The sequence below is a fragment of the Hibiscus syriacus genome, unplaced genomic scaffold, assembly GCF_006381635.1.
Source record: "Hibiscus syriacus cultivar Baekdansim isolate YM2019G1 unplaced genomic scaffold, ASM638163v2 tig00111644_pilon, whole genome shotgun sequence".
NCBI lineage: Eukaryota > Viridiplantae > Streptophyta > Magnoliopsida > Malvales > Malvaceae > Hibiscus > Hibiscus syriacus.
Window position 1 is genome coordinate 1,662,071 of NW_024063144.1, and position 13,141 is coordinate 1,675,211.

General features: G+C 32.5%; 1 protein-coding gene and 1 pseudogene across 1 annotated transcript; both read left to right on the top strand.

Annotated features, from left to right (window-relative positions):
* The first annotated feature begins 5,104 nt into the window (after positions 1-5,104).
* LOC120166717 lies at positions 5,105-6,216 on the top strand (annotated as a pseudogene).
* Positions 6,217-8,964: 2,748 nt separating this feature from the next.
* On the top strand, positions 8,965-12,410 carry LOC120166762 (ubiquinone biosynthesis O-methyltransferase, mitochondrial). Its single transcript, XM_039175971.1, has 9 exons — positions 8,965-9,214; positions 9,302-9,391; positions 9,537-9,615; positions 10,534-10,611; positions 11,289-11,337; positions 11,624-11,673; positions 11,781-11,930; positions 12,061-12,141; positions 12,234-12,410. The coding sequence occupies exons 1-9, from the start codon at positions 9,003-9,005 to the stop codon at positions 12,345-12,347; spliced, it is 903 nt and encodes a 300-aa protein (XP_039031902.1). The 5' UTR covers positions 8,965-9,002; the 3' UTR covers positions 12,348-12,410.
* The last annotated feature ends 731 nt before the right edge of the window (positions 12,411-13,141 follow it).

The window sequence follows — 13,141 nt, forward strand, 5'->3', positions numbered from 1 at the left end:
AACAAATCAGAATTAAGGTCATTCTGAAAGAGGTAAATAAATTGTTTAATTTGTAGCTACTGTTGATTTGTTTCATCTGTAGTCCTTGTTTTTGTTGTTGGTTGTTCATTCGGATTACTTGTATAAGGTTGTTAGCTAGCTTTATTTAGGTTTAAATAAACTGTTTAATTTATTGCTACTGTTGATTTGTTTCCTCTGCAGTCATTGTTTGTGTTGTTGGTTGTTCATTCGGATTGCTTGTATAAGGTTGTTAGTTGCCTTTATTAAGGTTTAAATAAACTGTTTAATTTGTAGCTACTGTTGATTTGTTTCCTCTATAGTCCTTGTTTGTGTTGTTGGTTGTTCATTCAGATTGCTTGTATAAGGTTGTTAGCTGCCTTTATTTAGGATTTAAATAAACTGTTTAATTTGTTTCCTCTGTAGTCCTTGTTTGTGTTGTTGGTTGTTCATTCGGATTGCTTGTATGAGATTGTTAGCTACCTTTATTTAGGATTTGAATAAAATGTTTAATTTGTAGCTACTGTTTAATTTTACCATACTAACCCTAGTTTTTTACAAGGGGATGTCAATGATGTACTGTTCGAAGCAGTTGATTTAAATAAATCCTCTAAGAGGAAGTCCACTAGTTCATTCGAATTTGGAAGAAGAACCTCTGCTGTTTGGGACCACTACACATTCACCAAATCTGATGATGGTTTTGTTTATGTCGAGTGTAAGTACTGTAAATTGAAAAGGTATAAAGCTATTATTATATTGGTACATCTAACCCTTGAAGGCATACTGAGAAATGCCAAGCATATAAGGTTTTTCTTGCTCAAAATCCAGATAGTGTAGCTTCTTTTAATCAAAACAAATACTGTGAATTGTTTGTTAAGGTTATTTTGTATCATGGTTATGCATATAGTATAGTTGAGAATGAAAAACTTAGGGATTTACATCCTTAATTCTTCTGTTAAGGATATATCTAGGTATACTGTTACTAAGTATTGCATGTTGGAGCATGAAAACCGTAAAAAATTACTACTTGATTCATTGCATTGTCTCAAGTCGTGTTTGTTTTACATGTGATGCTTGGTCTGTCTGTACTTCACGTTCTTATTTTGCCCTTACTGCTCATTATGTTGATAATAACTGGAAACTTTAGTCTAAAATACTTAATTTTAGTCATTTTCCTTCTCCTCATGATGCTGAGTCTATATTTAAGTTTGTGAAAAAGATGATATGTGAATGAGGCTTGAAAAAAAAACATTTACCATTACACTAGATAATGCTTCTGCAAATGATAGAATGGTTAAGAGACTGAAAGATGATTTGAATGTCATTTCTCCTCTTCCCTGTAATGGTAAGAACTTCCATATAAGATGTCCTGCCCACATTTTGAACTTGATAGTTCAAAAAGTTTTAAAGGTAATTGATTCTTCTGTTAATAAATTATGTCATATTGTTAAGTTTATTGATTCTTCTAACTCTCGACTTTGTGCCTTTGAATTAGCTGTTAAAGACTGTGATTCTTCTTTCTCTGATAAGTTAGTATTGGATGTTCCCACTCATTGGAATTCGACTTACTTGATGATTCACAGGGAACTTGAGGCTAGATTAAGAATTAACTTGTTTGTTAATAGGGAAAATGAGTTGGATATCATTACTGATTATGAATGGGAAACAATTCAAAAATCTGTGTTTTTCTTGAGCCTTTTATGAAATTACTACTCTTTTCTCTGGTTCTAAGTATCCCACTTCTAACTTGTATTTGGCTAACGTTGTTGCAATTGAGAAATTGTTGTGAGATGCTCATAATGATCCTTGTGAAGGTATTTCTGCAATGGCAGGACCCATGCTTGAACTCTATGAGAAATATTGGTATGATCACTCTATGATTCTGTCTTTTGTTGTTTTACTTGATCCTCGATATAAATTACAACTTCTTTTGGAGTTGTACGATGTTCTTTATGTTGAGGATGAGGTTCAATTGTATGGTTTTGAGCCGGATGATAAGGATGAAGACTACTTTATTGTGGTTAATGACTATGCTATGTAAAGGTATGATATAATTGTTTTATTTTTTATTTTAATCTAAATATTTCAAACTGTTTTTTTAATTATTTTAATTTTAATTTTTTAGGGTGTTAACGTTAAGTGAAACCATTGGAATTTACGATTTAGTCTTGTTTTTTCCGTTTACAAGTAACTTTTACTTATTAATTACTTATTGTATTTATTATGTTTAACAGTAACTGAAACAAATTTTCATTGATGCTTTTGTTTTTTTGTAGGATGCTTCTGTCCAAAGTAACACATTCTGATTTTACTTGATATTAATTTTATTTTCATAAACAATGTTGAATGTTTGATCATGTAAGGGTTTGGTAAAGTCAGAAATGTTTGGCACTGTTAGCCATCATATTCCCTTTGGCTTTACCGCTAATTAAATGTTTGTTTAATGCACAAATTATGCATTGTTGCTGCCTGCTGCTGCCTGTTATTGCCTTGGATTTTATTTTGTTGGTCTGACTTAAATAGATTGTTGAAACTGTTATTTTTTTCGAAATAGCTACTCATGTTAAATTATGTTGGTAGCTTTAAAAGTTGCCCATAATTTAACAATGTTGGCAGTTATTTCGATATAAAAGTTCGATGAAGAAGTTTCTGGTAGCAAAGTTAGGCTTCTAGCCTTATAACATTTTTGTTATAAGATCTGAGAGCTTAAATTTTTTTTCTTCATGTTATTATTCAACTTGAATTGACTCAAATGTTATTCAAATTTTATATTAAATATTATTTAAATTATGATTATCAATTAAATTTATATTTTATATTATTTTTTATTTATGTTATAATTGTTAGATAATTTTTTGTACAAAAATTAAACGGTATAGATTATATTTATATTTTTAGAGAATTAATCACGTTCAATATTAATATTCATTTATTATCAAATTAATTATCATTTTATTGCCAAAATTATTTATATTGATAATGTAAAACATTAATATATATTACATAATAAATACTTTCATTATTAATATTATTTTTCTTTATATAAATTAAACTATATAATTTATATAAATTAAACTATATTAATTTTCCTTTGCATTATTAATCATGTTTTATCTAATTTACATTTAAATAATTTTATTAATTTTATCAAATAATTTTATATAATAGGTCTATTTATTAATTTAATTATCATAGTAAATATTTATTATAACATTTAAAAATAATCATATTAATTTTTTAATTACATCCTAAGCTAAAAAACTCATAATTTTATTAGAATCTTATAATTTTGTCCATGGTAATATATAAGTCAGGTAAATATCAGATCAGGTCATTAACAAGTCGATCATTTACAGGTCATGTTAAAAACATGTCAGGTTAAAAATAGGTCAGGTTCATAACATGTTAGGTTGGAAACAGGTCGGGTAATGCCAATTATTTATCAGGTCAATCTCGGATTCGGGTTCATATCGATCGGATGCAGTTCGGGTTCGGGTATCATATTTTCAGTTCAAATCGGGTTCAGGTCGTTCTCAGGTCGGATGCAGGTCGGGTTCAGATCCACAATTTCCAGGTCCAACTCGGGTTCAGGTCAACACCAGTTCCGACTCGAGTCGGTTTCGGATCGCCGCAGCGCAAGTCAAAAACAGTTTTGACTCAAGTCAGTTTCAGTCAGTTTTGCATGTCGAGTTAGCTTTTTACAGCTCTAACTTTAAGTCCAAACCGTTGAAATATCAAGTTAAGGTCTGATGAGTCGTGCGGCCTTAGGCGCTTCTCGACGCTTCTTGTTCTTCTCTGCGACTGAGTAAATCTTACTCAAGCCTAATGAGCATGCAAACTCGTCAAGGTTGGAACCAAGACTCAGGGTTTTAAATATCGTTCGCGGTCACGTTTTTTGTAGCGTTGCGTTTATCAAGGTTGTGGATATAACAGATGTTATTGCAGTCATTGTGGATATCGCGATTGTGAATTTTTTTTCGAATGAACTGATTTTTTTAATAAAAAACATTTTTTATAAAAAAATTTAAAATAACGGAATAATAGTGGAATAACAGTCTGTTATTATCGCGATTGGTGATCCGTTAAATAGCGGTCGCGATCTGCCGCTATTGGTGTGATCCCGCTTCACACCGTTATTTTCGCAATAGCGATTTCGGACACCGCCGCGATCGCGATATACCGGCCGCGATACCGCTATTCGGCTGCTATTTGAAATCCTGCCAAGCCCTCAAGGCTTCTAGGATTGTGGAAGCTTCAACACCAACGTGGCTACTCCAAGCCACCAACGTTGGATTATTGTGTGCAAATGCAAACACAAGTGCGACTACTCCTCGCCACCAAGATAGATAACAATACTAAGAGAATAATGAACAAAGAACATTGAAAGTATTGAGTAAATGTCTCAGAGCTTTATTACTCTCTCCCAAGATAAGACCAAGAAGCGTCTAAAGCCGCACGACCCGTCAGACCTTAACTCTGATATTCCGACGGTTTGAGCTTGAAGGTTCTGAGGGCGTGACATTATCCTTTTGTTCATTGAAAGATTCCTTGTTGGATGCTAAAATGTAAGGTTTTTGTTTTTCTTTTCCCTTTGTTTATTTGAACGTTTAAGAAAAAAGAACAAGGTAAATGCTTTCCTGTTTTTTGAATTAGTTTTGCTGTATCTTTATTGGACTATAAGTGATGTTTTTATTTATTTAAAACTATGAAATACGAAGTTTGTTGTTGAATTTTTAGTGGTCTGCTTTGTTTTATAGAATGGTTCTTCTTGATTCATTGAATGTATATGAACTTCATTAAATGTGGTATCATATTCTCCTCCCCCCCCCCCCCAATCTTTTTTAATGGGTGTAGATTAAGCAAGAATCTTATGGATTTATTATCATTTTTGGGTTTTCTTATTTGAGTGTGAGGATGATTTTGATGACAATCACTTATTCATTTAACTTAAAGCTCATTTATGGACTTTGAAAATTTATTAATAGTTTCGACATTTTTGGTGTTAGATGACATGTTTCTGGTACGCAGGTAGGAATGTGTTAAATTTTTTATCATGCATACAAGAGATTGAATATAATTTTGTGTTAAAAGTCCGGGAAGGTCAACGATGTCGTCTCGGGATGCCTTAAATGCCGAGTTATCAGAGAAGACACCATTTTTTGGTCTAAAACTGTGGTATTGATTGGTTTATCTGTTGGTGCATTTATCTTGCTGGTTCTTGGCATCTTATCTGTATGGTTACATTTCGGAGGAGTAGACGACAAGTTCTTGCTCTCTCAAATACCGGATGTGTCAAAGGACATCAACGTTGACAAGGTTGGAGTTGAGGGCTGCAATGATCATCCGGAGAATCAAGTCATTTCTGTTCATGATAAAACCAGTGATAAGAATTCGGAGAAAATGTTAGCTCTTTTGGGGATGAGCAAATCGAGTGATCCTGATAATGTCAGTCAATGCAGCTCAGTTTATCATCTTGAAAGAGGTTTTAGTTTGCATTCAGGAGAAGAAGGCAGGTCTGGAACAGTCCGAGATCAATCTGCATTGTTGTATGGAGGACTAGTGACTGCCTCCCCCTTAGTTGCCTTGCCAGAGATTTGACATCTCAGGTGGGGTCACTGGTTTACTCTTAGGGATCTTGATCGTGCCTCAAATCATTTCTCGGGAGAATGTTATTGGGGAGGGCGGATATGGGATGGTTTACTAGGGTATACTGATCAATGGAACCAAAGTAGAAGTTAAGAAGCTTCTTAATAATCTGTAAGGATATCTTTCCGGACACCATCTTGTTTATTTCGATGCTTTTGGATTTATTTTTTCTCGAAAAAATTATTTTGTAATAATATTGCTGAATTGGATGTCTAGGGGGCAGGCAGAGAAAGAATTTAGGGTTGAAGTGGAGGCTACTGGTCATGTTCGACATAAAATTCTTGTGCGGCTTTTGGATATTGCATAGAAGGAGTTCACAGGTGAAGTTCAAATTTGTTTGATTGGTTTATTTGTTGATTTCATTGAAGGTTCGTTCACTTTTAGCTATAACTGTTATTTCTGATTGATTGCATAGGATGTTGGTATATGAATATGTGAATAATGGTAACTTGGTTTATATTCAATCGAAAATGTTAAAAAGAATATAAAATTTTAGGTTGCACTCAATCTAAAATATTGTGTTTTTTTATCACACTTTTGGTTTAGTCTATTTCTATCGTTTTTTAGCTTTAAATTAGGTTATCGTTTCTTAAATCTTCTCAAAGAGATTGTTAATATTGCATCTTTTGTTAATTTCATGTTAAACTTTATTTTCTCTCCTATTTACTCATTGTACTTTTATTTTTTTAATTTATTCGCTGAACTTTCAAATTATTTTTGTTTTTGTCTCTCTGAATTGTATTATTATTATTATTATTATTCTATGACATGATTTTTTTAATTTAATATAAATTTAATTTAAAATAAATAATAAAATAATATCTCTAACTTTAACCCCTTTATCTTTTTCATCCCAAACCCCACTAACGTCCATCGCCTTTTCTCGTCATCGTCGACCTTCGAAATTTGCAGTCGTTTGATCCCAAATAGTATTGAGAAATTTGTTTTTATACGTTGAGTTCGAATCTAGTGGTTGTTTCACAAAAAATATACCAAAACCTATGATTCTAGACAAAAAACATTTTGATTTCCTCACTTTTAATATCTTATTCATGGAATCCGAAGTATATTCTGACAAAATGAAGGTCGGATTCGGACTCAGGGGTCGATACGAAGCGACCCATGAACGACCACTATATACGACTGTCAACGCTTTGATTTTTTCACTTTTGATTGGATTCAAAGCATGTTCCAACAAAATGAATGTCGGATTTGAACTTAGGGGTTGAGACGAAGCGATCAATGAAATATGGGACTGAAAGGCCACCATCTACTGCTATCCACGATGACGTCCAATGATGACAAATAGTGGACGACCACCATCTATTTTAATTTGATATTTTATATTATTTATATATTAAATAATAATAAAATGTCATATTATACTAAAATAATAATAAAATAATTTAGAGTGACTAAAGCATGAACAATTTAAATGTTTAGTAAGTAAATTGAAAAAATTATAAATACAATGAACGAAATAGGAGAGGAAGTAAAGTTTAGTGAGAAATAATATATTTTACCCTTTCTTTTTTGCTTTGAAAAGGAGAACATGAAATCAAAGGGTTTTCTTTGGGTTAAATATAAAATAAGTGTCCAAAATATAATACTTTTCACGAATAGATATCTTAATTATTTTTTAACTCATCTTTATACCTAACGTTATAAAGTTACTATTTTAGGTGCTCGGACCGTCAATGGTGTTAATTTCTTCCGTTAAGTGACACGTGTCACAATATGGTGATTTTGATTTTTTTTAAATATTATTATATTTATAAAAAAGAATTCTCTTAAATTATAAAAAAAGTCTCAAAATCCCTAAAATCTCCAAATCCTAACCTTAACCCACAATCGCGGCCCTTTCCACCCACAACCACCTTCGCCTTTTGCTATAAATAGTCGACGTGAGTTTATGAGTTGAAATGAAGATTTTCAAAAAATTTGGGATTATTTCAAAACTTTTATATATTTTTTAAAATTATAAAATTTTAATTTTTAATTTAAAGATTTTTTTAAAAATCACCGATTGTGACACGTGTCACTTAACAGGGAAATTAACACTGTTGATGGCTTGTACACCTAAAATGTTTGTAACTTTAGATACCGAAAAAGTCAAAAATTACTTTAGACAATTATTTATGAAAAACAATATAATTTGGATAGTTATTTTTTATTGAAGCCTTTTTTAAATATTAGCGGTGAAAAAGCATGGTTTTGGTGAAGGTGTTTGTTGAAGAAAAATATACTAAAAAAAGAAAAAATGAAATTTGTTCTTAAATTATGTTGAGTTTGTAAAAAGTCTATAATTAATATTTTACCTAAAGTTTAAGGGTTAAAATAAAAATTAATTTTTTTACTAATATGTCAATCATTAAACTAACGACATTCAATGTTTTAGTAATTAAAATTTAATAAAACGGTAATGCAAGTGATCAAAATTTAATCTTTTTAAATTTGATGAGCAAAAATGTACAAAGATAAAAGGTAAGAGACCATTTTGATAGTTTACTCTATATTTAATTATTCACACATAATAAATAATTAAAAATCTTAATTTTTATTAGTCTACTATCTTAATGGGCTAGTGAGTTAATTATTTATTAAATTAAAATTTTTCTAAAATCCAAAAATTTAATTTTTGTTGAATTTTTGGATATTCTAAACTAAAATTCAGACGGTCCGAATCTAATTCAATTATCCATTTTTTTAATCAAATATTCAATCTAAATTATTCAAAAACTAAAAAGCAAATCGGTGGAATTGAATGAATAGATCAAAATAGGATCAATCAAATCAAATTTTTAAGCGTAAATTACTTGTATGACCATTAAATGATTGTTGCTTTTCACTTTTACTATAGATATTTCAATCAGATCATATAATTATTTAAATGCTTCAATCGGGTCATTATCATTAACATTTAACTGAGATGGTTGTTAAAAATATTAATTATATATTTAATCTGTAATATTTATACATTCTATTAATTTTCTCCTATTTTTAATTTAATTAAAAAATTAATACTCCAATCATGTGGTGACAAAATTGGGACCAATTTAATTTAATTTAATTAAAATTAGGACCAAATTAATAAAAATAAAAATATTAAATACTAAATGTATGATTATAGTAATATTTTTAACATTCACGTCATCTTCTTCGTTAAAGGGTAACAATAAGTGGCGTGATTAAAACATTTAAATAATTAAGTGGTTTGATTGATAAAATTCAAACATTAATGGTCAAAGTTAAAAATAACAATAGAGTATTGGTCATACGAGTAGTTTACCCTTTTATTTATACACACATAGGTCTAGTATTGCTTCTGATCTTCTCTTCCTGCAAATACCCATTTTCTAATGGCTTCTTCGAAGCTCCTAAGCCAACCTCGGTGGCACCGTCTCCTTGGAACAAACCTTTTCAATGTCAGGCTCTTTTCTGATTTGGCTTCTCAGCACCCTGTTTCTGATCCTGAACCCAAATCTAATAACAAGTTCAAAAATACTTCTTCAACTCCCTCTTCATTGAAGGAAGCTGAGCTCGCCAAGTTCGCTGCCATTGCCGATACTTGGTCAGTATAAAAACTGGGATTATTTTAGGTCGATTAAACAAAGATTTTGAAATGATCTACAACAACGTTTTCTTCTATTGCTTGCAGGTGGGATTCTGAAGGACCATTTAAACCATTGCATAAAATGAACCCTACCAGGCTAGCTTTCATCCGCTCTACCCTTTGTCGGCATTTCCGGTATGCCTCGAAAAGACTGAATCTTTTACTTGCTGAACTTGTTTTGTTAACCATGTTTGGAATACTGATATCGTATTTTTATTATGTTTTGGGGAATTTCAATTTGATCCCTAGTTGCGTTTGTTTATGCTGTTTGTTGTTGTAGAAAGGATCCTCTCTCTGCTAGGCCCTTTGAAGGATTAAGGATTATTGATGTCGGTTGCGGTGGTGGTATTCTTTCAGAGGTATTTCTGCATGTTTTCCACTGGAATTCCTCTTTTTTTTTGGGTCTGGAAATCCTATGTTACCTCCCCAAGTTTGTATCAGGGATTTAAATAGTGGTGTTATATAGCGGTAAATGTGCCATCCGAAACCGTTATTGCACGACCACGATACCCGTAATGACCGCAATAGCACCCACTATGTCCGCAATCTCAATTTAAATCCCTGGTTTGTATAGCCACTGGAACCTTGGTATTAGATTAGAGGTATCGAGATCAGTGAGATAAACCTTTGCCACAGTCATTTCCATGCATACTCCACTGGAAAGCACTAAACTTGCTTTTTCAGTGTAAATTCTTATCATTGGTGACCACTACAGGAACTATAGCTGTTGGAATAAGCTCAGAATTCACTTTACAATCTACTTTTGATTTCAAAAAATTTGAGTGCTCGTATCAATTAAATTTTGCAGCTTCCTTTATGGACATTCCCCTCTTATTTTCATAGTTTTGAACTGCAAATCAGTTTCCACATCCAATACTACCACTGTTGTCTCCAGTTCACCTTCTTCTTTATCTTTTGCAACAAGTTGCATTACGTAAACTCGGTTTTTTCTTACATTTATGGTTAGGAGTGTTTTTCTTGTAAACAACCAGGATATTAACTAGTTGGGGGAAAAGAAAAGGTTAATACCCAAATAAACCCTTGATCTTATACGTGGAACTAAGGCAAGTTTTATTTCAATGTAATTATACACATTAAATTTAGAACTGACAGAGTGTAGTTCACTTATCAAAACTATTAGAAGGGTTTGTTTATTAAAATAAGCCTACATTCCACTTCTGCTCATTTTCCCCTTCTCTCCTAGCAGATATTAATACAAACTGATCAAGTTAGATTTGATATTTTTCTGGTACTTATTGTATTCTTTTTCCTCTCAGCCATTGGCTCGAATGGGAGCAATTGTCACTGGAATTGATGCAATAGAGAAAAACATCAAGATTGCCCGTATTCATGCTGTATGCTGTTTTCTTCTTTTCAACCATTTCATAGTATGGAGATAGTGTTACTTTTTTGTACATGCAAGTGCAAACTTTCGTAATTTGCTTATTACCAGAAATTTTCCAGCTTGTGCAGCATGTTAGCCTAAGCATTTCTACATCTTGGATATTTTTGTAATAACTGCACATGGGGTTAAAAGAAAGGAAGATTTGGTTATTTAGTGCTAACACCATGTTACGCCTATGGTTTGAAGATACTATGTCGTCCCAAAGATTTTTACTTACTTTTTGTCTTTGAAACTGTAGCTTCTTTAAGAATATGGTCAAATAGGATTATGGTATTTTATCAGGCATCGCCTACTTCATATGAAAACTTATTGAAATGGAATGCTCTTACCTGGTTTTACTTTGCCTCAACTAGCTAGTTAGTAGGTGATTGAATATTTTGGCTTGGATTCTCATAGTTCATTAATTGTCCCTTTGGGTTATAATGGCTGTTGTCACTACATATTGTTTATCAAATTTGAATTCCTTTATTTATATTTTTATTTATTAATTATAGATAATTGGTTCCTGCTTCGAATTTGATTAGCATGAATCTTTTGTATATGATTAATATTGCACCAACTTACATGTTTAAAGTTTACGGTTTTGAGTGCCTGAACTTGGATTTTTTGATGTACCTGCTTCTACAGAATTTGGACCCAACAACCTCAAATATCGAATACTGTTGCACAACAGCAGGTAAATTCTAAGCTTAATTCTTCTTCTGTAGGTTAATCTCTCTGCTAATCTAGATCTGTAATTAGTTGAAATGAGCATGCATTGCTTTTTTGTGTTTTTTTTTCGTACTTTGGTAGCTCTAAATGCTTGCCTTTATAATCGACTTTGATGAAGTTTGATAATTGTGTCACATTTTACACACTCGTGATATGGGCGAATTTGAATTAGTAAAACATATCATAGCTGTTCCTCTTTGTTTGGTGTTTGTGTTTAGTGGTAACTTATGCGGATACGTTTTCATGAACAGAAAAGCTGGTTGACGAACAAAGACAGTTCGATGCAGTGATTGCTTTAGAGGTATGCCCTCTCTGGACAACAACTACGTCTCTCACTCTCACTCTCTCCGTTTGTCAATATTGTGAATCTGTGTCTAATTTTCACCCTTTTTGTCAATTTTACGTAAGGTGATTGAGCACGTAGCAGATCCTGCTGAATTCTGCAAATCTCTCTCGGCTTTAACTGCTCATGAAGGAGCTACCGTGGTTTCAACAATTAACCGCTCTATGAGATCATATGCAACTGCCATCGTTGCTGCAGAGTACCTGCTACATTGGGTACGATTTCACCATCTTTTTAAGTATAACTTATTTTTCAATTTCGATGTGTAATTATATATCTGTTTTGTTCATTTGTGGCCGCCATTTACGAATATGTTCATTGTACATGTCTCTTGATTTTGTGCAGCTGCCTAAAGGCACACATCAATGGTCAAGTTTCCTTACCCCTGAAGAACTCACCATGATTTTAAAGCACTGTTCGATCCACGTAAGTATAACCAATCAGTCCCTTTGATACCTGAAATCGAACTCTTGCGTTGCATTATGATTTTAAAGAATGGTGTATGGTTGTATGTATAGGTGAGAGAGATGGCCGGATTTGTGTTCAACCCGATAACAGGGAGATGGTCTCTATCAGATGATATTAGTGTAAATTTTATTGCGTTTGGTACAAAAGAAACTCATGAAGAATAGGGTTGTTACGGTGTGTGAGAATAACAACATTACATTGGATTTTGTTTAGGGCTAAAGCAAATTTTCAAATAATTTAATCATCAATTGTATCTATGAACGTCATATTTAAATGATTTGCAGGGAAAGAGTATATAAAATATATTCTTTTCACATGGCTCGTTATAAGGGAAAGAATTATTCAAGTTTGATGACAGCAACATTATATCAACACCCATATTATTTTGCTAAAGAGGACATATTATTCGGCTCGATCCTTTAGTAAGCCGGAATAACCTCACATTTAATCTGGGTTATATTGAAGGTGAGTCTGTGTTGGATAAGGGAAGGAGAATGAAAGATGAAGCTCTTTGAGCATTATCGTCTTCGTTAATAAATGCTAATGATGGTGGGAAAGTTAAACGTCAGACATCCTTTTGGCAACCTCCGTCCATTGGGTGGTGTAAAACTGATACAGATGGCGGTGGTGTTGCGGTATGTGATGGATGTTGGCTATCGGGGTTTTTTGTTTAAAAATAATAATCAGTCGGTAAATGCTTGGTACTTTGGGGAGTATATGTGGTATGTGATGATAATTATTGGATATTCATGATGCTTGGCTTGACTGACTATAATGACACCGAGTCAATGCTACGTATTATAAGCTATACTTATAACAAGGTATCGGTCATAAATTCAAATTTTAGGGTGGGCACATGCCCACCTTCACCAACCAAGTTGTGGCTTGCCACTAATCGAGGTTAGAGGTTATTGAAACATTCCCACAAATCAGAAATTTTAAAGGGTTGTCTTTTGAA